The 26,156-nt window shown below is 43.5% G+C and overlaps 1 protein-coding gene across 1 annotated transcript; it reads left to right on the top strand.

Moving 5' to 3' along the window:
• Positions 1 to 16,424: 16,424 nt before the first annotated feature.
• On the top strand, positions 16,425 to 25,161 carry IL22RA2 (interleukin 22 receptor subunit alpha 2). Its single transcript, XM_038396748.2, has 5 exons — positions 16,425 to 16,629; positions 18,688 to 18,826; positions 20,181 to 20,359; positions 24,128 to 24,297; positions 24,907 to 25,161. Exons 1-5 carry the CDS (start codon positions 16,536 to 16,538, stop codon positions 25,060 to 25,062), a joined length of 738 nt encoding a protein of 245 aa, XP_038252676.1. The 5' UTR covers positions 16,425 to 16,535; the 3' UTR covers positions 25,063 to 25,161.
• Positions 25,162 to 26,156: the final 995 nt, after the last annotated feature.

Genomic DNA, 26,156 nt, shown 5'->3' with positions numbered 1-26,156 from the left:
ACAAGCACAGAGTAGTGGGACTGCATAGGGTTGCAGGTCTGGGATGATTCCCTGTGGCTCCGAAACTTTTGCATGCGTAAGGGCACTTTCATGGAACTTTGTGACTTGCTTTCCCCTGCGCTGAAGCGCAAGAATACCAAGATGAGAGCAGCCATCACAGTTCACAAGCGAGTGGCAATAGCCCTGTGGAAGCTTGCAATGCCAGACAGCTACCGGTCAGTTGGTAATCATTTGGAGTGGGCAAATCTACTGTGGGGTTTGCGGTGATGCAAATAGCCAATGCAATCACTGAGTTGCTGCTATCAAAGGTCGTGACTCTGGGAAATGTGCAGGTCATAGTGGATGTCTTTGCTGCAATGGCATTCCCTAACTGTGGTGGGGCTATAGACGGAACCCATATCCCTCTCTTGGGACTGGACCACCAGGGCAGCCAGTACATAAACCGCAAGGGGTACGTTTCAGTGGTGCTGCACGCACTGGTGGATCACAAGGGATGTTTCACCAACATCAATGTGGGATGGCTGGGAAAGGTTCATGACGCTTGCATCTTCAGGAACTCTAGTCTGTTTAAATGGCTGCAGGAAGGGATTTACTTCCCAGATCAGAAAATAACTGTTGGGGATGTTGAAATGCCTATAGTAATTCTTGGGGACCCAGCCTACCCCTTAATGACATGGCTCATGAAGCCGTACGCAGGCATCCTGCACAGTAGTCAGGAGCTGTTCAACTATAGGCTGAGCAAGTGCAGAACGTTGGTAGTGTGTGCATTTGCACATTTAAACTAATATTCCCATTGTTATTGCAGCTTGTTGTGTGTTCCACAATCTCTGTGAGAGTAAAGGGGAGACATTTATGGCGGGGTGGGAGGTTGATGCAAATCACCTGGCCGCTGAATACGCGCAGCCAGACACCAGGGCGGTTAGAAGAGCACAGCAGGAAGCGGTGCACATCGGAGAAGCTTTGAAAACCAGTTTCATGACTGGCCAGGGTACTGTGTGACACTTCTGTTTGTTTCTCCTTGATGAAAACCCGCCCTGTTGGTTGACTCTAATTCCCTGTAAGCCTTCCGCCTTCGATCACAGCTTGCTTGCAAAGGAAATAAAGTCACTATAGTTTAAAAAAATATTCTTTATTAATTGATTGTAAAAATAGGGAGATAACTCACAAGGTAGCCCAAATGGGGTGTGGGAGGAGGGTAGGAGGGAAGGAAAAGGCCACTTTAAAACTTGTTGAATGCCAGCTTTCTGTTGCTTGGGCTGTCCACTGGGGTGGAGTGGTTGGGTGCCCGTAGCCTCCCATCCCATGTTCTTGGGCATCTGGGTGAGGAGGCTATGGAACTTTGAGAGGAGGGAGGACAGTTAAGCAGTGGCTGCAGCGGCAGTCTGTGATCCTGCTGCCATTCCTGAACTGCACCAGATGCCAGAGCATGTCCGTCTGATCCCGCAGTATCCCCAGCATTTCCTCATGCCTCCTGTGTTCTTCCTGCTGCCACCTCTCCTTGCATTCATCGGCCACTGTCTAGTACTCTGCTGTTGTGTCCCTCCACACAGCTCTGTCAGTGCCAACGACTGCATAAGCTCAGAGAACTTGTCATCACGTATGCGGTTTTTTTTCGCCGCCTTATCTGAGATAGCCTCTAGGATGGAGGAGGGAGGCTTGAAACATTTGCAGCTGCTGGAGGGGAAAAAAGGGAGTGAAGTATTTTAAAAGATACGTTTTACAGAACAATGGTTATACTCTTTCACGGTGAACAACACTATTCACGTTACATAGCACATGTGATTTTGGTACAAGGTCGCATTTTGCAACTTACATTGAGTGCCTGCGGCTTTGGTGTTAGAGATCACACACACAGGGCTGGGCAACAGAATTCGGCTTGCAGGCAGCCATGGTAAGCCATAGTCTTTCGGCTTCTGCAACCTTCGTAACAGCAGTCCCCTCCTTTCCCATACCAAGCAAAGCCCGTTGAGTTGGCCATTTACTGCTTCAGTTTTTGTGTTAACGTGCGGCAGCAGAAACCAAACAACCCTCCTCCCCCCATTCAGTTCTCTGGGATGATCTCTTTTCCCCTCCCCCCACCACCTGGCTGGTATCAGGGAAGATCCCTGCTAGCCAAACACAAACAGCTCAGTGCCAATGGCCCCCCCTCCCACCGCATGGCTAACTGCGGGGAGGATTTCTTTTCAGCCACAGGCAAACAGCCCAGTAGGAATGGCCACCTCTGAATGTCCCCTTAATCAAATTCCCCTATTTCAACCAGGTTACCGTGAACGATATCACTCTCCTGAGGATAACACAGAGAGATAAAGATCAGATGTTGCTTGAATGCCAGCAAACACTGGGACCATACGCTGCCAGGCTTTGGCATGCAATGATACCAGATTACTTGCTACTAGCATGGCGTGGTAAAGTGTCCTACCATGGAGGACAGAATAAGGCTGCCCTCCCCAGAAACCTTCTGCAAAGGCTTTCAGAGTACCTCCAGGAGAGCTTCATGGAGATGTCCCTGGAAGATTTCCTCTCCATCCCCAGACACATTAACAGACTTTTCTAATAGCAGTATTGGTCCCGAATGCATCCCAAGTTCTCAGGGCTACTTAATCATTAAAAAACACTTGCTTTTATAACATGTATTATATTTAAAAAGCTACACACACCAGAGGTCCCTTCTCTGGCTTCGTTGGGTTGGGAGGGTATTTCAGTCAGGGTGATAAAAAGATCCTGGCTGTGGGGGAGAATGGTGTGCTGTGTACTCTCCCCAAGCTTTCTCCTCCTCATCTTCCCCATCTGCAAAATCCTCAGCCATGGTGGAGAGTATCCCAGCTTTGGAGTCCACGGACAGGGGTGGGGTAATGGTGGCAGCCCCCCCCAGAATTGCATGCAGCTCAGCATAGAAGCAGCATGTCTGGGGCTCTGTCCTGGAGCGTCCGTTTGATTCTTTGGTTTTCTGGTACGCTTGTCTGAGCTCCTTAAGTTTCACGCGGCACTGTGTTGCATCCCTGATGTAGCCTCTGTCCCTCATGGCCTCTGAGATTTTTTTAAATGTTTTGGCATTTCGTCTTTTGGAAAGTAGTTCTGATAGCATGGATTCCTCTCCCCATACAGCAATCGGATCTAGTACCTCCCGTTCGGTCCATGGTGGAGCTCTTTTTCATTTCTGGGACTGCATAGTCACCTGTACTGATGAGCTCATCTGGCCAAACAGGAAATGAGATTCAAAAGTTCCCAGGGCTTTACACCTGGCCAGTGCATCAGAGTTCAGAGTGCTGGCCAGAGCGGTCACAATGGTGCACTGTGGGATAGCTCCCAGAGGCCAATACCTTCTAATTGCATCCACACTAACCCTAATTCGAAACAGCGATGTCAATTTCAGCGCTAATCCCCTCGTTGGGGAGGAGTACAGAAATTGGTTTTAAAAGCCCTTTTATGTCGACAAAATGGCTTCATTGTGTGATGGGTGCAGGGTTAATTCGGATTTAATGCTGCTAAATCTGACATAAACTCGTAGTGTAGACCAGGCCTTAGAAGTAAGAGTCCAAAGATTGTTCATTCTTTATAAGAAATCCCATGCCAATTGCATTCCAAACCATTGTTTTAGTATCTGTACATTAACTTTCTCCTAAACTACTTAGCACTTTCCTTTTGCATGGGCCTGTCGTCTTATCAATGGGATGGAAAAGAAACATGTTTTTAAATGTTAAGCTTTTTAAATGTTAAGCTAAGTTACAGAACAAAATCTTGTCTTGAATGAATGAATATGGGTTGTATAGCCATTTCTGTTCATAGCAGTCAGGCCCTGCAACTACTACGCTTGGGGGAATTCTCCCCCACTGCACATGCACAGAAACATGTATCCCCAGAGATTCTCTTTGCTTCCCCACAGAAAAATGATTTCTGTGGGGGAGCAAAGAGAAACTTCACCAGTGCTCACTCACATCTCCCTGGCAGCACAGGCGTGTTTGTTCAGGCATTGGGAGCAGCCAGGTGAGAGGTAAGTCACTGCTGGGGAGGGGGGATCTGGGGATGTCCTGGCTGCCCAGGGACATTAGTCCCAGCTGAGCGGGGACAGGGGAGGAGGAGCAGATGGGGTGGAGACTGAGTTCCCCCTCCCCTGTCCAGAGTATCTGGGGCTGGGTCAGATTAACCTCCATAAACCTCTCCCAGCTGCAGGAAGCTCTGCACCATTGGGTTTGGAGGGATGGGAAGAGGATCCAGAAGCATGGGGGTTGGGCAGACAGAGGGAGCAGCTCCCCATACATTGTCCCCTCCTCCCACTTCCTGACCCCATCACTCTTCAGGCCTTTAATCATTTTTTGACTATTAATCATTTAATTTTTGACCTTCAATCATTTTCGTTGCTCTTCTCTGGACTTTCTCCATTTTGTCCACATCTTTCCTGACATGTGGTGCCCAGAACTGGACACAATACTCCAGTTGAGGCCTATTCAGTGCAGAGTAGAGCAGAAGAATTACTGCTCGTGTCTTGCTTGCAACACTCCTGCTAATACATCCCAGAATCATGTTTTGCAACAGTGTTACACTCTTGACTCATAGTTATCTTGTGATCCACTATGACCCCCCCAGATCCTTTTCTGCAGAACTCCTTCCTAGGCAGTCATTTCCCATTTTGTATGCGTGCAACTGATTGTTCCTTCCTAAGTGCAGTACTTTGCTTTTGTCCTTATTGAATTTCATCCTATTTACTTCAGACCATTTCTCCAATTTGTCCAGATCATTTTGAATTTTAATCCTATCTTCCAAAGCACTTGCAACCCCTCCCAGCTTGGTATCGTCTGCAAACTGTATAAGTGTACTCTCTATGCCATATGTTTTAATTCTTTAAAAAAGTAATATTAAACTAATGTTTCAGTTGAAAGGCTTGTTTCCTTGCGATGAGGATAAATCTTCCCTTGTAAAAGCTCCATCATAAATAATGTTTGAGTTTAAAAAGCAGAATACATATGTTTAAAGATTATTGGGTTTTCTTTAACCTTGTGTCAGGGCAGAGGTAAACCTCTTGAATACCCTGCCAAAATGCTGGCTAAGCCCTGCTTTCTGGTAGGGAAGCCAGGTGCAGGGGCCCAGGCAGCCAGCAGAGAGCCCAGCTGCAGGCCCTAACGAGGGCTGGCTCACAGCAGTGACTTGAGCTAAGTAGAAAGCTCGGTCAGAAGGGGGCTATCCTGGGACGGAGTAGGAGGCTTACAGCTCTTGTCTCCTCCAAAGGCAAGGAGCCTCATGGGCCAGGAGACCCTGGGAAGAGTCTGAATGGGGATAGCTGTTGGGGGGAATAAAAGGGACTACACGGTGGCACTGTAAATAAAGACACAAGGGTGAAGCACCAAAGAAGGCGTTGGGACTCTTTTTATTTGGCCGGCCAACACAGGGCACAGGCACAAGGCGGTGGAAGCCTGTGCAGACCCTGTGACAAACCTCTTCACGTGATACTATGTAACACTGCTACCTTTTTTACTGATGGATTTTAAAGCTTCTCACAAGGCTTCTTCCAGGAAACAACCCTTTAGGTTAAATAAACAGGTGAAGACTAAAGGCAGATTCATATTTGAAATGCAACCTTCATAGGTCCAACCTGCCCTTGGCCCTTTTCCCTCCCGCCCCCAAATAAAGACAGGGATCAGGTCTGAGATCCTGGTTTTGACCCATCTCTGTGGAAGCAAGCTTCTCAGTGCAAACCAATGTGTTTCATGTATGCTGTAGTTCAGCTAAGAGAAAACCGCTGCTATGTTCTATCTCAGGTACTAATATGGCCACTGGCACCAGAGTATCTGAGTGCCTCACCATCTTTAATGTACTTATCACAACACCTCTCTGAGGTAAGGAAGCGCTATTATCCCCGTGTTATGGTGGGAGAATTGAAGTTCAGAAAGAGTAAGTGACTTGTCCAAGGACACAGGAAATCTGGCAGAGCAAGGAACTGAACCCAGGTTTCCCAAGTTCTAGGCTAGTGCCTTAACCCACTCCTCTCTCTTGAAAATTATCAAGATGCTTATGCAGCCCCATTGCAGAGAATGGATTAGTTCAGGGGTGGCCAACCTGTGGCTCTAGAGTCACACGTGGCTCTTCAGAAGTTAATACGTGGCTCCTTGAAAAGGCACCGACTCCGGGGCTGAAGCTACAGGTGCCAACTTTCCAATGTGCAGGGGGGACATTGCTCACTGCTCATCCCCTGGCTCTATCACAGGCCCTGCCCCCACTCCCCCCCTTTCCGTTCCCTCTGCGAGCCTGCCTTACTGTCGCTCCTCCCTCCTCGTCCCCAGAGCCTCCTGCATGTCACGAAACAGCTGATCAGCGAGGCTGGCAGGAGGTGCTGGTAGTCGGGGGTGGGAGCGGATGGGGCGCTGCTGACATATTATTGTGGCTCTTTGGCAATGTCCATTGGTAAATACTGGCTCAGGTTGGCCAGCCCTGGATTAGTTGTTGCAGTACAAAGAATGCTGGGCTGCTTTGAAACTGCCAACCTGTTCCAGTTACCTATTATGGATGAGCTTTAAACAAAGTAGTTTAAGTTGTCAGTAAAGTTGAGTGTTTGAAGATTTAAATTACATAAATAATAAACTACCAGTTTAAAGCACTGATGCTTTTTCTTAGGGACGTGTATATTACAATATGGAACTTGCATTGGCTTGGAGAATTACTGTACAGTAGAACCTCAGAGTTATGAACACCTCAGGAATGGAGGTTGTTCATAACTCTGAAATGTTCATAACTCAACAAAACATTATGGCTGTTCTTTCAAAAGTTTACAACTGAACACTGATTTAATGCAGCGTTGAAATTTTACTATACAGAAGAAAAATGCTGCTTTCCCTTTATTTTTTGCTAGTTTACTTTTAATACAGTACTGTATTGTATTTGGGGTTTGGTTGTTTTTTTTCTTTTGGTTTCTGCTGCTACCTGATTGTGTATTTCCAGTTCCAAATGAGGTGTGTGGTTGACTGGTCAGTTCATAACTCTGAGGTTCTACTGTATTTTTAATGAGACAAGGTGGGTGAGGTTGGTGAACAAGACAAGCTTTTGAGCTTACACAAAGCTCTTCCTTTTTTCTCTTCCAAATTCTAGACGGTTATTAGGCAGAAGAACTTGGAACCTGATAATAGAATTTTGATATTGGGGCCATCCAACATCTAGTGTAAAACCAAACCTGTTATGTAAAGCTCTTAAATTGCACCTCCCACAAAGATATAGTCTACTCATGATTAACACACCTAGTTTAAAACTTCTGCTTTCAAAGCCACTTTTTCTGGTAATATGGAATGAGCTATCTGTGGACACACTTCCAGTAAGATGAGTAATACAATTGCCTTAAGGTTTTGAATTCTTACAGGGGAGCGGTGCTTTTGTGAGTTTCAGAGGTTGGGCAACTTGAATTCAATAAACAGTATGTACAAGCACAGATCTTCCTTGCAGCTGTTTGCAGTTAAATATTTACCCTTTCCACTCTCCAATCAAAACTAAACAATTTTACAGTTGTATTAAAATGTAAAGCAAATTGAGTATCTGTAGTTAAATTAGAAACAGTTAAGGTTGACTGAGGAAATGTTTTTGCTGGTTCATACTGTTCAGATTAGCACAATAGTCTGCTTAAATAAAGATTAAAAATCAAGCTGCATCCTATGTGTAATATTGAGTTGTTCCAGGATCTAAGCATACAGTTTGTGCATGTTGGTGGGGGGTGGGGGGAGTGTATATACACAATAAACTCCAACTGAGCCCAAGTTGCAGCTTACAAGGACTTTAAGCCAAGTCACAACCCCTGCCCCTTTCCCCTGGACAATTGTAAGGACCTCTTACAGTGATTTAACTTGCAGGTGTGCAAATGGTGGTTGACTTAATTATTTGTATTAAGCACCTAGAAGCCCAGTCATGGACCTGGACCCCATTGTGCTAGTCATTGTAAAAAATGCAGAACAAAAAGATGGTCCCTGTCCTCAGGAGCTTACAATCTAAGTAGAGCTGCATTTACTTAGTTTGCAAGCTCTTTCATATGTGCTTCATCTTCAAGTAGATGTTTGTTTGCTCTCTCATTACTGAGTGGAAGTTTTGCTGCAAGGCTCTGTGAAATGTTTTGTTTGTAACTGGTCTGATACTGCAGAATTGTACCAAATTGTATACACTGCCCACTTACATGAATGTCTAGAGAAGGAGCCAGTCCCAACCCCGAAAGTGCTGTGTGCAGCAGACTCATCACTCCGCTAGGGTGGCCTTTTAACAGTTGATGAAAGGGTACAAAAGCTCCGCTCAACAGCAGAAAAGCAGGCACAGTGCCAATGTGGGCCGCAGGGCGAGCCAGATGTAAGAATCCATCCAGCTTCCTATCAGCTGTGCTCACAGGAAGAAGAACAAGGAAGAGCCTTCTACCCAGCCTTGGACATGTGAGAGGAGACCGAGGGCTTCTGAAGGCCTCTTTCCAAAGGGAGGGGAGGAAGGTGCTGCTGCGAAGATAACTTAAAAGGGAGAGGGTGGCAGCAAAGAGGACAAGACCAGCGGGGGCAGACCAAGCACTACACAGGAGCTGTGAATGTGCTGCTAGGGGCTTTTCAGGAGGAAGGGAATGGAGTTCATTGATGAAGCCAGTTCCTTATTCTTGTCCCCACAAACTTGGGGGATAAAACAGGTCACAAAGAAGAAGAATGTACTGGCCTCCTACCTGACCTAGGGAGAGTCTGGTCTTCAAATAAGTCTCTGCTTCTGTCAGGCAGCAATATAGTATTCTTTCTTCTACAAAGCCATCCTAGTTTGAATCAAATGACTTGTAGATTTTGGGCAGTTAAACAATTATTCAGTTTGACAATACTGTAAATTAATAAACTTCTGACTTTCAGGCTGCACAGTGAGACAAAAAGTCCATTTTATTGGGAAGGGGAGATTTAGCAAATTTACAACTTGTTAGTGGCTAAGGGATACGGAACCCTTGTTGAATATAACTAAATTGATCAAGAGTCGTCACTGTCATATGGTTGTGCGAGTGGCCTATGTTAAATGCCCAATGGATGGTCTGCCATGTTTGTAGTGATGGTAAAATATGATCCATTTCCCCCCTCCCCCAAACTGCCATTCTTCATAGTAGTCTGTGTGTGAAGGACAGAATGGGCATGGAATCCCACTCCCCTTAGGTTTGAGATACCTTGGTGCAGCAGTATCAGGAAGCTTGTGTGGCCACTGCTTGTGTTGTACCTATCCAGGCCTAAATGGAGGTCTCTATTCTCCAGCACGATCACTCTGGCACTTTTTAAAAAAGCAGAAGGAAGTTAATTCCGTCCTGAAATAAATTTGGTATCTCACATGAAATAATTCAGATTTTTTGGTTGCTTGACAGTATCCATGTGTCTCAACATACAAAGCACCACTTATAGTATTTTGGCATAATTCAAGGTTTCACATGATGCTAAATAAATATTTTAAATGAAAATAAGTAACTTATTTAATATATAATAAACCTCTAACATATCATCCTTCACAGCTCCAACCTCCCCACCATTTTCAAGCACCCATACTCTAGTCTATAGCCTTTGGGAGTTAGAGCTTTAATTTACAAGCTTGATCCCAAGTTTTTTTTGTGTCAAAAGTTAAGGCCCACCCCACTGACTGAGAAGCTGTGGATTTGCTCACTCTACAAAGCAGCTCACTACTTGCTTTCCTTGAAACTTGCCTGCAATAAATTTTGTGCAATACCTCTTCCTCAAACAGCTAGTGTACTTTCCTACCTTGGTCCCTGGGGTGTGGTAAAAGAATGGTAGAAGCAAAAAGTCCCTGTTGCTTGAAAAATAAGAAAACGAAGTCAATTCATTCACATACTAAATGTTAAACATTCTCCTCTGTATTGAGCAGAACAATTGATGACACCACTGCTTCTCTCAACAGCATTCCATAGGTTCTGTACCAAGGCATATAACCCACATACTATCAAACTGCTTATCTTAGTATTTATTTGGTAAGGAGCTGGTCTCATACTTGTGTGACCTCTGCAGGAAAGCTGTGCTGGTTGCAGATATGTTCATTGTAAACTAGGTGATCTGATTTCCAGTTCTGCCCTGCCCCACCATTTCCTTCAAATCTGTGTACATAGCAAAAGTTAAATTGAACTATGTGCAATGGGTCAATTTCAGGCTTGTGTATCATAGGTTTCAAAGTAGGGCTGAAATGGGGAATTAAATAATGCAGAGTGTGGGAACAGATCCTCTGCAGGGGTGAATTTCACCAGTAGTGAATAATTCCTCTTACAACTGGGAAATGCATTTCATTCTACAGCAAGTCTGTTTTAGTAGTGTCAAAGGTTTAATGTGTAAAGGGAACTCCAATCAGCTGCTTACGTAAGAGTGACCTGGTTTCCATCCAAGTCTCACAAATGGATTATGCTATAATGCCAGCATTGACGGCTATATTTAGCCTCAAATAAAAATACTTCTAAGGCCCAGTACTCCATGTGTGCACTCATATTAAGTAAATAAGGGTGTCTTTTTACTGTACCTGCACATTTATCACACTACTGCTCCTAAATCAAATTTGTCAAGTGCTTTGAAATAAAATGGGAGGAGTAGGATCTTAAGCCCAACAAATGCTTCCTTTTAAATTAACATGAGTATATTTTAAAACAATTTCTTTAAAAGCCTGCAGGGAACATTAATATTTCCAGCTTTCAGTGACACTTCACAATTCTTACCTTTTTCTTAAAAGGTTGGTTCTCCTATTTATGAATTCTCATTTAAAATATACAGTATTGCCATACTCCTTAAATACCATCCTGTTACTTTTTTGACAAATGTATGTACATTTCAGGCAACATATAGGTCTTACATTTCAATCAGGTTATAGGTAGATGGTAATCTTTTGGGAATGTAGCTTATCGTAGAGCAGTGAGTACAGCGGGGCACGAGTCCTGGAAATTGGAGTCTCTGGGTGGTACGGGAATATAAATACTTAATATGCACATTTTAATAAGATTTTTCAATAAACCGAAATACTTTAACAGGTCAACATAATATCTGCTAATCATTTTACAAATAAAGTTCAGTATGAACTAGAACTTGTCCTGAACCATAGCACTAATCAGAACACCATGAATCATGCATTGGGATAGGAATTTTTCTCTAGTCCAGGGGTCGGCAACCTTTCAGAAGTGGTGTGCCGAGTCTTCATTTATTCACTTTAATTTAAGGGTTTATGTGCCAGTAATACACTGTAATGTTTTTTAGAAGGTCTCTCTCTCTATAAGTCTATGTATTATATAACTAAACTATCATTGTATTGTAAAATAAACAAGGTTTTCAAAATGTTTAAGAAGCTTCATTTAAAATTAAATTAAAATGTTGCTCTTACGCTGCCAGCCCGCTGATGGCCTGGGGTTCCATTCACCTAGGCTGGCAGCAGGCTGAGCAGGGCCTGCGGCCGGGACCCCGGAGCAGCAGTGGGCTGAGCGGCTCAGCCCACTGGTGCTCAGGAGTTTCATCCGCCGGTTCCTGCCATCCGGGATTCCAGCTGCCGGACCCACTCAGCCCACTGCGGGTCTGGGGTCCCGACCCTGCCCACATAGAGTGGGTACCTACCTTCTCTGTGGTTCTGGCCATTCTCTTCCTTTCTCTCTGCACTGAGCTGAGGGTGGGAGTGCACTGAGCACAGGGCTGGGGGTGAAGGAGCAGGCTGGGGGTTGGGGTGTAGGGTCTGGCCAGGAGCTAGAATGAGGGAAGGGCCTCAGAGTTGGGGCAAGAGATTTGGGTGTGGAGTGCTTAGCTGGGCAGCTCCTATTTGGTGGAAAGAGTGCAGGTGGGAATGGGGGGGGGAAGGTGCAGGAGCTCCCATTTGGTGCTCAGGGTGGGGGTGGGGATGTGGGGGTGCAAGAGTGAGGATGTGGGGGGTGCATGGGGTGTGGGGGGGCTGGGTATATCGGGGGGTGCCAGAGTCAGGGCTGGGATCGTGGGGGGGGGAGTGAAGGAGTCAAGCAGAGGGCTGGGTGTGTGTGCGGGGGGTACAGGGCTCAGAGCAGGGGCCTTGGGGGTGTGCGGGGCTGCAGGACTCAGGGCAGAGAGCTGGGTGTGTGTGGGGGGGGGTCAGGGCAGAGGACTGGAGGGGATATGGGCTGGGGTCATGGGGTGCTCATGGCAGGGGGGTGGAGGGGATATGCCCCGCTTCCCCAAGGCCCTGCCCCTGCTTCTTCTCTGCCTCTGCCGGGAGCAGCAAGCACATTGACTCCACTCCTCCACCACCCCCTTGCAAGGGCCATCAGGAACCCAGCACACTCCGGGAAGAGGCAGGGGAGCCGGCAGGACCAAGCTTCTGACCCCTGCCCCCGCGGGAGGGGGAGGTGGTGGGGAGTGGAGAAGAGCGGGCTGAGCTGGGCTGGGCTGGGCCGGGCCAGATTTTTAATGGCATGCTGGTGCCTGACGGGACCCCTGCTCGCGTGCCTTAAAAATGGGCTCGTGTGCCGTCTTTGGCACGCGTGCCATAGGTTGCCGACCTCTGCTCTAGTAGAACTAGAATATGAACAAAAGGCTTTCATAAGCCACGTGAGTGAAATCCTGGCCCCAGTGAAGTCAATGGAAATTCTGCCATTGATCTTAGAACCAGGATTTCACACTCTCTGAAATACTGGTTTTGAATTATTTTCTACTGGTGGGAGGAACTGAAGAATAAGAACCGTCATTGAAAAGCCACAGGGTTTTAAAACACATCACTCCACAGATAAGCAGAACATATCATGCTGTAAGTTGTGTTGGTACAGATCAATGTCTACCCTGTGTTGAAGGAAGCATGGCTGTAAAATTCAGTGATGACATCAGTCTTGTTACTGGACTATGTAAAAGTTCCTTATTCCTGAATGTGAGCTCATAAAACATTAAAATAAATACCAGTTATTTCTAGGGAAGGGAACTGCTTAAAGGTCATTGTTGTTTGAGAGGTGTGTCGGGGAAATCAAGAGATAAGAACAATTTCCCTATCAGTGGCACATGTACTATGTGGGATTATGTTCTGCCCTTGTGAATTTTTCTTCTTTTCTTTCTGGATTTCATTCCTCGTATTCCTATAATTCCTGGCCCACCACATGGGCTGAGTGACTAATAAGTCAGAGAGAGAAACTTCAATTTTTAACAGTCTTTAGTGCAAATTCAGCCCTGATGTACGTTGGTACAACTTCACTAAGGAAGTAGAACATGTCCCCACTTACACTGGAGCTGAATTGGGCCCCATTTGTGGAAACAGCTGCCAGTGGCTTTTTTCCAGATTACTAGTGTATTAAAATATGGTCACAACTTTACATAAGACACTCTTTAATTCATTTATTTTTCATTAAAGCCATTATTTGCAGCCAGATCCTGCACTCATTGAAGTTCATGAGTATTTTGCTGTTGATTTCAATTGGACCAGGACTTTGTCCTTGCGGGACAGACTGCATCCGGCTAATGTTTCTGCACTTACGTACTGTGTGTGCACTAGTTATATCTTTTTGAGAGGCGTCACCAGGTGACACTGGTTAATAGTCCTGACAGGGAGAGGGAGGCTAGAGTGAGCAAATGGGGCCTCTTGGAAAGACATGCTATATTGTTTTTAATTTTGTAAGGTTTTGTGTATCGGCAGCTTCAGGAGAGAGAGCACTTGTGCAAGAAGCTGGAGAGCTTGGTCTCTGATTAGAGTCTGTTCCTGAGGCAGGCTTGGGCCTTAGGAACAGGACATTGGGGTTTGGCTAATATTCCAGGAAGAAAGGATTGGCTGCATGTTGTTTGATCATCTCATTTCAGGACTGGGGTAGATCTGTAAATAAAATAGAATATACCCAGACTCCGTATCACTGATTTCTCCTTCACTGGGAAGTCCACTGCAAAGCCCCGATATCTACTACTTCTCCGCAGAGTGATGCTGGTGTTTGAATGGCACCAGGGTATCAGAAGATGGGGCAACAATGTATTAAGTGCATTTAAATAAGTTCATAAACACGGCAGTTGGTACAACTAGTTGGATAGCACAGTAAAGCATGTTGGAGACTGAACTCTGAGGCTCCTGTAAAGCATGGCACTTAAGTCATAATGGCTTTTTTTTTAACTGCTTTTTTTTTTCTCCTAAATGTTCTTACATCTGCAGTTCATATAGAAGTTAGTGGGAGTTTTGAGTGCTTAGCACCTTTCTGCTATTTAAAGGCATAAAGCAATTGTATTTTCACTCACATCTCTCCGAAAGTACATTTCAAAATGAATGTGTTAAATAGACTTGGAAACGAAAAGCATTCTGGACCCAAAACCAAGGCTTTCAAGCCAGATTACCTTTAATAGCAAAGTGTTGTACGTTATGAAGAGCAGTTTTGTCATGTTCTTTGATTTTGGATGCGCGAACAGCGAAGCAGAATAAGAAGCAAAAGCCTCTTCACAGCAGAGCAAGTGATAGCCAAGAACAGACAAGTGTGGCATTTTTGGTGGCCTCAGAATGGACATAAAACATTGTGTTAATCATAGAATATCAGGGTTGTAAGGGACCTCAGGAGAGCATCTAGTCCAACCCCCTGCTCAAAGCAGGACCAGTCCCCAATTTTTGCCCCAGATCCCTAAATGGCCCCCTCAAGGATTGAACTCACAACCCTGGGTTTAGCAGGCCAGTGCTCAAACCACTGAGATGTTGTTTTTGGGAGCTGCTAGATACTCAGCACTTCTGACCATCAGCTCATTTATTTAGGTGCCTACATATGGTCTTAAGATGCTAACTTTAGACACCCAGGTTTTTTGTTTTTTTAATTTTAGTCTAGTTATGATGGAGGGGCAGCCAGGCCTAACCTGAGCAGCATTGCGCCCCTGGGTGCTGGGTCCCTATGCCAGTCACTGAAGTTGGGGTTGGCTGCCCCTCCATTACGCGAGAAGGGCATCTGGGCCAAACCTGAGTAGTGTGGGGCGTGAAAACATGGAGTGAGTGAAGCTGGGCAGCAGGGATCAGTAGGGAGCTGCCCTAGCCTGGGACAGGATTACTGGCCTGGGAGGCACTGCTAAGTAGCCGGGAAGACCCTGGAGGCAGTGTATGAGAGGTTGGGGATGAGTTATTGGTGGGCTATGGGGTGTGATGCAAAGGTGTTGGGCAGCAGAGAGAGGCATGTATTTCAGAGGGGCTGCGGTGCAGGGGGGGTATGAGGATAAATGGGGGCTGGTGAAGAGTTGTGTTGGGGTATATGTGAGGTGGGAGGGGCATGCTGAGGTTGGTATGAGGCAGGGTCACTTTGCTGTCTAGTTGATGGGAGGTGGGGAGCCTCAATTTCCATAGTGCACAGTGCCCAAAAATCCAGGCTTGCTTATTATAAAGCTTTATTTCAAGCCTAGAAGTGACACAGCTGCCAAGTCAAGAACAAGTGGCTGTTTGTTTAATTTGGACCAATGAAGATATTAACTTGGTTAGATCAAAAGTTACTTTTATGTAAGGCCCCAAAAAAATGGTTACTCACCTTCTCGTAACTGTTGTTCTTCGAGATGTGTGGTTCATGTCCATTCCAATCAGGTGTGCGTGCACCGCATGCACAACAGCCGGAAGATTTTTTTCCTTAGCAGTGTCCATAGGGTGGGCTTGGGTGTCCCCATGAAGTTGAGCCTTCATGGCTCCCAATATAGGGCCCTGCCGACCTGCCACCCCCTCAGTTCCTTTTTTACTGCCAGTGATGGCTAGCTGGAACAAACTGTTGCTCTTGCTTTGCAAGCAGTTTGGGCAGTGTCCACTCTTCGTGTTTATAGATTGTCATAGTTACTAGTGTGTGTTAGGTGGTAGCAGTAGTAGTAGTTCTTAAGTTTCCTTTCAGGGGTTCCCCCCCACCAACACTCCCCCGGTACTGGGGTATGCCCCGGTCCCCAGGGTTCAAGCCCTGAGAGGACTGTGGAAAGTTTATGCCTCAGAGTGACCCACACTCTTCCTGTCCATGATATCTCAGGGAGAACCACCAGAAGGAGAGGTGCAGAATTTGCAAGGGATTCCGCCCTAGGACCTTAAAAGACCGGGATCAAAGGCTCAAGGACCTTCCTAATGGAGGCAGCACTCCAGCCACAATCTGACCAGGGTCAGCAGACCCCACGCCCAGCACCTCCTCTCCGGTGCCTACGGTGCACGAGCCAGTGCCGAGGAAGGATCCCAAGAAGTCACAGCTCCGCCATGGCTCCACCCACAGACTATCTTCTGTGAGGCACCCGGTGCCCCAGAAAAAGAAGAGTCCAGAGAGGGATCACTCTCTCCCGTCCAAGGCCAAGGAGCCTGCGGCAGGGAGACCCAATTCGGGCCATGTCACCTTGTCTCCTCCAACTCCTAGGGTCTTGTCAACTCCTGCCCCCACCCATGGCCCAAACCTACCCTTGCTAATGGGCGTGTGGATCTCCAACGAAAGGGGAACTAAATATGGAACAATGATACTTATGAACGACACACACTTCCTTTTTAAAGGTTTCAGAGTAGCAGCCGTGTTAGTCTTATGCTCTAATAAATTTGTTAGTCTCTAAGGTGCCACAAGTACTCCTTTTCTTTTTCCTTTTTAAAGTACATTTGGTTATATATGACCAAGAGCTACAGAGATGCTCTCCATCCATGCAGCTGCTCTTCTAACCATGCTGATTAAACACTACCCCCTGTACTTATTGATACATTTGCTTTGGACTGGTGTAACTGGTAAGTAAACACTTCTAGTTCTTTTGATGTGGAGGCAATGTTGGGTTTTCTTAATGAATCTGGACAAATGACTCAGTCAGGATCTCTAGGTGTTTTCACAAATGTATAAAGTTTTGTCATTTCCAAATGTTAGTTGGTTTTATTGTCTTGCAAGGTTCTGAATTAGAAGCTAAGACAAATGTTTCCCATTAAAAATCATTTTATAGCTGTATCATCAGTCACTTTAACTAATGTGTTTTTAGTTCATTCTGTTATAATGCTAGAATAGGTAGTCTGGCTGTAACACTGAAAGAGGGAAATTGGATGCTTTTGAGGCTTGTTAACTGGTTCAGATTAGCAGGAAAATTGTTGCCCAGGATGGATAAAAATCAATTATTATTTTTTTTAAATAAAAAAAATTGGATTGTTTTTTATTTAAATCGGATTTTTTGATACAATGCTTTTTGAGGAAAAAACCTATCTAAAGATAGTTTTAATTAAGATACATTATAGCTCAAAGATATCTCATCATGGAATGCATCAATGTCCACTGAATGCATCCAATGAAGTGAGCTGTAGCTCACGAAAGCTTATACTCAAATACATTTCTTAGTCTCTAAAGTGCCACAGAGACAGAATAGTGCCACACTTACTCCTTTTCTTTTTGTGAATACAGGGCTACTCTGAAACCTGTCATCATGGAATAGGGATTATAAATTCTAATTCTATAGCATGAGACAATATATTCATGTAATGTTTAAGAAAAGTTTTGTAAATGAGTTTCAATAGTTCATGAATTAGGGACCCAATCTTATGGGGTTCCACAGGCTTTTGTATAGATTATTTCAGTTAATCTATCTACCCAATGGGACTCCGTGCTCAATCTAGAAGATACCATCAGAGAATCTTAGTTTTGAGGTTCTCAAACTGTGGATTTGTGTTTCCAGAGGTAACATAATTGTTAACAGCAAAAATGTTTTAAAATAAATAATATAGGGAGGTGAGAAATAACAGACCTCAAATCTATTGTCCCTCTGCAAATTTGTGTGCACAGAGCCAATTCCTTACCTCTCTCTAAAAGTGCAAAGTTTCAAAAAGTTCAATGAATAGAAGATTGTTGGGGGCAGAATAGATTTGGACAAGAAAAAGAAGTCTGGAAATAAATGTGAGAAGCGAGGGACATATGCTTGTTTTGTTAAAATATTATATGTTTGCTGTTGAAGAAAAAAATCCAGAATACTTAATTTTGTTTGTTTTAGTTAAATAAACCAATTTAAATGTCTGTCTGGTGATGTTCTCCTAATACAGCATGGCAAGAAAATCCTCCAAATATTAATGATTAACCTGTTGAATTGGAGATAATTCACCTCCCAATGACTTCATAAATATCTGCTTCAATTACCTTTAGTAAATGAAATAACCAAATAATCATTCATTTTCTGATATAGCTGTAAAACTAATCTGAAAAGTTTTTTCAAAATAAATCACTGTTTAAAAATGTATAGTGCGTATCTTCTAAGAATGAAACCTACATCTATCTCTGAGTTGTGAAGAACATGTCAATATCAATATCAATTTGATTTAACTCAAATCCACCCTGTTGTTGCCATTTGACAAATGCTCAGTTTCTTATGTGGCATAAACTGGTAAATTTCAGATCACTTTTTACTGGACAGGAGTTGACATCACAAACCAGCACAACAAATAGAACCTTGATTGACCATTAAGATGTTAATATTTTCAACGGACATGCAGAGCCTCTCACTCCTTAGCATGTATATGGGCACTGCATAAATAATAAATATTAACAATAATAATCCTTATAGTTTATGGTTGAGATGTGGGTGGGATGGCATTGGGGAAACTAGAAACTGCTGATGTAGCTGTGCCTGTGAATTGACTTAAAATGCTTCAATTTCCTAGGATGTCAATGTGCCCCCTTTTACTGGCACTAAATTCACTATTCTGTAAAAGAAAATAATGCCACAAATTACAATTTAACTACTTTAGTTCTGTTGTGTCTAAAACAAATGCTTTCTATCCTTTATTACTTATTATTTGCAGTTTCTTTTCCTTTAGTTTCAGGAAATCAAGAATTGCAGGAATTAATTAAACCACAAAAGGTCAAATTTCACTCATTAAACTTCAACAATACTTTGCATTGGCATCCTGGGAGGGCTGCCTCAGGTGACATTATCTACTTTGTGCAGTACAAAGTGTAAGTATAGTGAGGAACTCCCAGCTCCTGCTTGTCTTTATGTCTGTGATAGCTGGGCTGAGAAGTAGAACTGAGCAAGAACTGATTTTTTTCAGTTCACTGGCAGTACCAAAAAGTAAAGAACAAAATTGTTTTGGGTTGACCCAAAGGAAATGGCATTGGGGAAACTAGAAACTGCTGATGTAGCTGTGCCTGTGAATTGACTTAAAATGCTTCAATTTCCTAGGATGTCAAAGTGGCCCCTATTACTGGCACTAAATTTTGCAAAATATTTGGCAAACTGAAAAGTCAAAGAAAAATTAATTTTGGGTCAAAGTGGTTTTGTTTCAGTTTTGAGCTTTTCAAATGGTTTTATTATTATTTATTAGTAAAGTAGTGTGCAATTTTGAAAGTCTTATTGAATGCAAAAATGTTCAAATGAAACATTCTGACTTCAAAGAATGTGTTGTTTTTCCCCTTCCCTGACCATTCAATGAAATTGACAAGAATTCGCAAAATGTTTCACTGCTGCTGAATCTGCATTTTTCACTGAAAAATTTCACTCTTCTCTTCCTTCCTATGTTCGGGGAATAGCCATGCTCTGTTACCTCAAAAGAGGTGACTTAGTCAATTGCTACAAATAGCACAAAAGATTACTTTTTAGAACCTGACAAAGAGTGATGTCAAGTAACTCCCTGCAATGTGCTGAGCATCTTCATCACTCATTGTCTCTGGGGTGGAATGTGCTATCTCACTGGCCTACATTTTCAAAAGCAACTAGTTCGTTTGGGTGCCTCAGTCTTTAGTTGTCCAATTTCTGAGACACCTTAAAGGGGGTTGGTTATTAGATATACTGAGCTCCTTCCCTCTGGCATATCATGTAGGTCATCCCACATGGAGGCACCTTAGATCACTAGTCACTTTTGAAAACTTAAGCCACAGTGCCCAGCAATAGGAAGTGAGAAACAAGACTTCGTTTGCTGATTGGAACCGCAGGAAGCCTTAGATGGGCAATTTGACATTTTGCTGACATGGAAAAATATCTAGTAGGCTGCAGCTAGCACCCCTTATCTAGAGGAAAAAAAGTGCCGTAGGTTTTTAATAACAAGAAGTGGTCAGCACTTCAGTTTTATGTCTCCTTTAGAAAAATGCAGTAAATACACTTCGAAAAGCACCTTGACATCAACTTTTCCTGCAATCAACTTGGATGAAAAAGCTATTTGCCATGGGATATCTGAGGATATCTAGTGTTTGGGTGCAGCTCAGCAACTGGATATGGAACTATAATGTCAGAACCTCCATAACCTTAACCAATGGTTAGAAATTACCAAAGTCTATACCTTCTCTCCCTCTCCTTCTTCCTCCCCATCCACAGATATGGGCAAAGCCTATGGAAAAATAAAGAAGAATGTTGGGGTATTTATGAAGTTTTTTGTGACCTAACACATGAGACATCTGATATCAGAGAACCTTATTATGGCAGAGTGAAATCTCTTTCAGCTGGAGTCCATTCAGATTGGAACACCAGTAGCAGATTTACTCCATGGAGGGAAAGTAAGTCTGAAAGTGTTTAGCCGTTCTGTATACAGAAATATGGGCTCCCTCTTCCAGGGATATCTGTTTTTTCCCCACAACTTGTAATTTTGAATAGTCACTTTATAATTAAAAGTTTAACAAAAGAAAAATTATTATTACATTGCAGACCAAGTTAACATTGTGATTCTTAAATGTTAGGGTATACCTTATGTTTCACGCTATGATCTTTTTTGTTCTGAATGCACATTTGTACCCCCAAAATAGGTTGCTAGAAGTCTAAGCTCTATTGCTTGTGACTGCAATTGTTTGCAGCCTTAGTACTGTACTCATAGTTGACAGCAAACACAAAAGTGCTGGTGCAAAATTAGAGGCCTCACTGAAGATGCCCTCTACAGTGCTAAATGTTTTTGACTTTAGCCTTCTACAGCAAAGTGTAAAGGTTTCTATAGTAAGAGAGAACACGTTATGTCAAATTTGTTCTCCTCCACGTTGTTGGCTTATTGATCTCAGAGTATGTTAATTCTATGAGAAGGATGGGGAAATTCCTTTTTCTGCCAAAAGAGTGACTTTAGCAAAACTGTGCTGTGAGCTAGCTGGCAGTGGGTACATTTTGTGCTTGTGGAAGATGCCCACTTCCCTAGAGACTGGACTATATATAACTACCACCAGCCCGAGCCTACTCACATTCAATGCTTCTGTCTAGAGTATGCTGCTGAGGAAATAGTGAAAATGTTCAACTGCTGGGGGGGAGGAAAGATTCCTAGGTGGCTCTGAACTACGAAGGTCAGTAAAATTCAGTTTCTTTAGCAAGTAAGAATCTCCATGCAGGATAAAACAGCTGTGTCGTGTTGCTGTACAGTACAAACATGCAATCTGCATCAGGTGGTAGGCAGAAGATATGTTAGCTAAATCAGGTTGTGGTGGAGGAGCAACAAAAAGATGTACAAGTTCAAGGGTGAAGCATGTGTTATCCAGACATCAGGTGTCAGAACCTTATTCAGAAACAGAGCATTAATAGTCAGACATCTAGGTCTCAGGAATCCACCATTCTCAAGAAAATTGCTATTACAAAACAAATACTTTATACAAAATTCCACTTAGCTTGAGTACACACAAGTACTAATTAGTTGCCTATACATAACTGAGAAACCAGAGGCTGACACTCTTTAACTTAAGAAACGGGTATCTCCAAGATAACTAAATGGCATGGAGCTGGAACAAGCACTCTCATTAGCATTCAACACCATGGCCAGGTCTGGACAAAGGATCGAGAAACCCGAGAGTAAGGGGGGAAATGTGTCCTCCTTAAGCTATGGAAAAAAGGAGCAGAACATCAAGAGTTATTGGCTGCACTGGAACATCCTGCCACTGGTCTACACCAGTACCTGTCAAGTGCAAGTTCAGTGCCTTCAAGAACACAGTATATCTTTCAATGAAGGAACAGTTTGTAAAGCTTGTTGTATAGCTGTGATCACCATCCTTTACTGCACTGCAATCTCTTCTATGTGTTGTTTCCTAATTGCATGCTGAACTTTCTTCCTAATGCATTTCCTTCCACCTGGGGCCAGGGGAACAAGTCTGAAGGGAAGTTCATAGCAGATGAACCTTTGTTTTGGCACTGTAGATTTACAGCTTATATTTAGAAGTTGGTAAAATTGGTGTATCTGTAACTTTCTTTTGACGGTATATATTCTAGTGATGATATACAGAGAAGCAGCAACAGAAGAGGTGATAGCATGCTTTTCTAGCTCACTTTTGATTGGTACAGTTGATCTCATGGATCTGTGAGAGTCAGCGTTAGGGGGTTTATTCCTTCACCCAATTCCCTGGTCCTTCTCGCATGAACAGAGAGCAACAATACCCGAAGTACAAGGGTGCAAACAATTCAATATTTATTGGGGTGAACTTCCAGCAAGCATGATTCCAGTTTCCTTCCTTAGTGTCCCCCTTCCCAGCTCTGACACCACAGAGCCTTACCTGTGTCCCTGTTCCTACTCCCCCCTCTTAGCAAAACATGATTCCAATTTCCCCATCCCCATTCCCTGTTCCCATTCCCCCCTTTTCTTCCATTTGACTGCAGACTATATAGTAAAACTTGAGTTCTGCTTAGCTGGACCTTAACCAATCATTTTACTGAAATTTAAGTAACCAATTCTAAAATATTCGCAAAAAGAAAAGGAGTACTTGTGGCACCTTAGAGACTAACAAATTTATTAGAGCATAAGCTTTCGTGAGCTAGATGAAGTGAGCTGTAGCTCACGAAAGCTTATGCTCTAATAAATTTGTTAGTCTCTAAGGTGCCACAATTACTCCTTTTCTTTTTGCGAATACAGACTAACACGGCTGCTACTCTGAATCCTAAAATATTGTAACATGATTATTTAACCAATTATATCCCACCACCTTAATTTGTTTACACTCAGCAAAATTAATTATACAGCAGACAGAAACAATCACAGAACCAGACAGAGATTATACAGACAAACAATAGGGAAATGGGGACTACAGTGATAGAACAACAAAGAAATGAGAATTTCACATCCCAGCTATTGATAAGTGAGTTCTTGCCAGACAGGATGCTATCAAACTAAGTTTCCTTTTACATCTTCTAGGCACTTCCCTTTCTCTGGAGGCGACAGGCATTATCAGGACAGGATTGTACTCCTAACAGCCCAATAGCACCTTATTTCAATGTGACTAGTTTGGAATGTGAGGAGGTGACCGGTCGCTTCCCAGCTTATGGCTGCCTCCGCTGCTTAGCCAGAGACTTTAGCTTCAGAACAGGGCCTCAGACTGTCACAGTAAGAGAAGGACCTTACGCCAGCAGACAGTGATTTTGATTGTTTCTTTTATACCTCTAGAACTATCCAAGTGATAAGAATACTCCTAAATTCTTAGAGTATAGGCCTTTACAGACGGGCCTGAACATCTGTATGCTAACAGTCAGACTGAACAATCCTCATTACAATGTAAGGGACTGAGGTTTTCCTTAACCATTTGCTTGTGACTGAGACTAAGCTTTGTCCCAGAGATTAGTATTTTATGACAGTAGCTTGGGTGATGGAACATATTCACCTGTTTCTCTTTCAGGGGTGGTGGAACAACTTTTAGAGTGGGGGTGCTGAGCGCCATTGAACCCAGCTGTAAACCCCATGTATAATGGAAGCCACTTCAAGCCGGGGATGCTGCAGCACCTTCCTTCCATCACCTATGCTCACCTTCCCACTCCGACTCCACTCACCCACCCAAAAAAGAAAAAACGTTGGGTTGATTCTGCTTTACCATGTCATTGGGAATGGTACAAGATTTAACCTGTAGCTATTTAAAAACCCAAATGTTTTTCAAATATGTCAAAAGCTCCTGTCCTCACTGAGGACTATGTCCATGGCAAGACAGTTGTTTTTGAGGTAGCCATTTTGAGTAATCCAAACACACAGACAATTCTGAAAGTCCTAGCTCATGAAAATTCCCTTTTGCTTACAACAAATATACCTTGTGAACAGCAACATGGAATTTTACCAAACTTTCACAAGTTTTCATCTTTTGAGCTGATATTTCTCATGTTTGTAAATTAAAACTTTGCACTATTTAAAAAAAAAAAACCTTAAAAGCAACCCATCAGCTGTAAGTACTGCTTTACTAGCATGATGCCACTATACAAAGATAGTAACATTACAAATTAAATTATTTGATGGTCTATTTTCCCCCCAATTGCTTACAATTCAGGACTGTGAGGTAAGTATTAATCAGTTATAATTATTTTCATATTTTTGTTTATTACTCTAGCAAAAATAGGACCTCCATCAGTAAATGTGACTCCTAGAAACAAATCCATAAAATTAAAGCTCCAGCCTCCAAATTCACCTTATACAAGGAGAAGAGGCAGCAAGATACCAATGACAAGCTATTATGATGTATCCTATCGAGTGTTTCTAATCAGCAACATGCTAGATGAAGTAAGTGCATGTTCAAGTACACATTGTACTTCTAAAAATTTAATTACGCAAGCCTGTGCAAACCCCTCCTGTTTTAATAGAGCCGGCGCTAGACATAAGAAGGGCAATTGCTTAGGGCCCCGACCAGCTCAAGGGGGCCCCCATTCGCTTTCTCATTTAACGTGGACTATTTAATAAGTTTATTAGTATGTGGGCGGGGGAGAGGGCAAAAAATATTTCTGCTTAGGGCCCTCACTGGGCTAGCACAGCCTCTGTTTACAATTGAATTAACCCTCCAGATTTGCTTGTGCATAACTAAATGAATGTAGAGGTTTCAGAAAATAATTCATGACTTTATTATTGTGTCACCAACCTTTATCCTATCTCTTTGTTAGTGTGTTTCAGCTCTCCTTTATCATTCCTAAATGAGCTCTTTGCGGAGGGGCTCTGTCTTTCTAAGTCTTTTTGGATGCTACAAGCTAATAAATGATTTTATTTACATACTGTTGTTGGCTCTCGTACATCCTACACATGGCTGTACAGAGCTGCTGTCCTTAACGAAGCCATGCCATAGAAATACTTATCACAGGAGCATATTGATTGTGATTTTCCCCCTCCCCCTATATGCAGAAAAACAAAATACTGGTGTATGAAGGAACAGACAAAATTGTAATAATAGAAGATTTGAAACCTGAAGTCAGCTACTGCATAGTGGTTGCAACCTACTTGCCAGTGCTGGACCGCAGCAGTGTGTACAGCAGTAAGAAATGCACTGTACCTCTATGACATGGTAAGTAAACAAAAGAGAAGCTGCATGGGATCCCAGAAGCTAGAGATGGTAAAGACCTACCAGACTACCTAGTCCGTGCCCTTCCCAACACAAGACAGAACGAAAGGTCATATGAAACTGCTACTGTATTTGAAACTCAGGCCATATACCCAAAGCTTTCATGCACTTCTCTCAAAACTGTGTTAATGTCACAATTGTACAGGAAGCCAAAGCAGAAGAAATATGGTATGTACAGTACGTTTGATTATTTGCTTGTTGACATTAGTGCTTAGATCACCAGGAAAAACCCTCATATAAATAGATCAGGAATGCCCCTTATTTTTCTGTGATTAAATATAGATACACAGTATTATTTCCATCAGCTTTGATGGCCTGGAAGTAACAAATAACTCAGACCTGTAACTTAGGGTATGTCTACACTTGCAGAGTTTTTGCACTGTAAGTTTCACCGGTGATAGGGAACCAGTGAAAGTAAAGCGCTGGTTTGTGTACTCACTTAATTCTTCAAGGCTTCAGAGAGCGTTTGCCTTAGCAGCACTTGCATCACCGATGAGAGCAGTGCTCTAGGGCAGCTATCCCACAGTGCAGCGCTCTCGATAGGTCGGGGGGGGGTATGAGAAAAAGACATTCTGGGTCCCTTTTCAGTGTCCTTTGATGCACTGATTCATGTCCCAGCAGCCCCATTACTTTCTTGTTTCTTTCACAGCATTTTTTAAAACCCTCTGCTGTCTGGCTTCTTTCTCTGGCACATCTACAATCAAGAATAGATCCTTCCACCCGGGCATGCAGGGCCACTCGGTATTTGCTAACTCCATGGTCAGCCAATTCCTGAAGGGGCTCGACAGGTTATACCCTCACGTCCGTCAGCCGGTCCCTGCCTGGGACCTCAGCTTGGTCCTTTCAAGGCTCCTGGGGCCCCCTTTTGAGCCTTTAGAAACATGCTCCCTGCTCTACTTCTCTTACAAGGTCGTATTCCTGGTAGCAATAACCTTGTTCAGGAAGGTGTCTGAGCTCAGGGCCGTGACATCAGACCCTCCCTACATCGTGTTCTGTAAGGATAAGGTTCAGCTCAGGCCTCACCCTGCTTTCC

Source organism: Dermochelys coriacea, chromosome 3 (genome assembly GCF_009764565.3).
Source record: "Dermochelys coriacea isolate rDerCor1 chromosome 3, rDerCor1.pri.v4, whole genome shotgun sequence".
NCBI lineage: Eukaryota > Metazoa > Chordata > Testudines > Dermochelyidae > Dermochelys > Dermochelys coriacea.
This window is presented reverse-complemented; position numbering and strand designations above follow the sequence as displayed.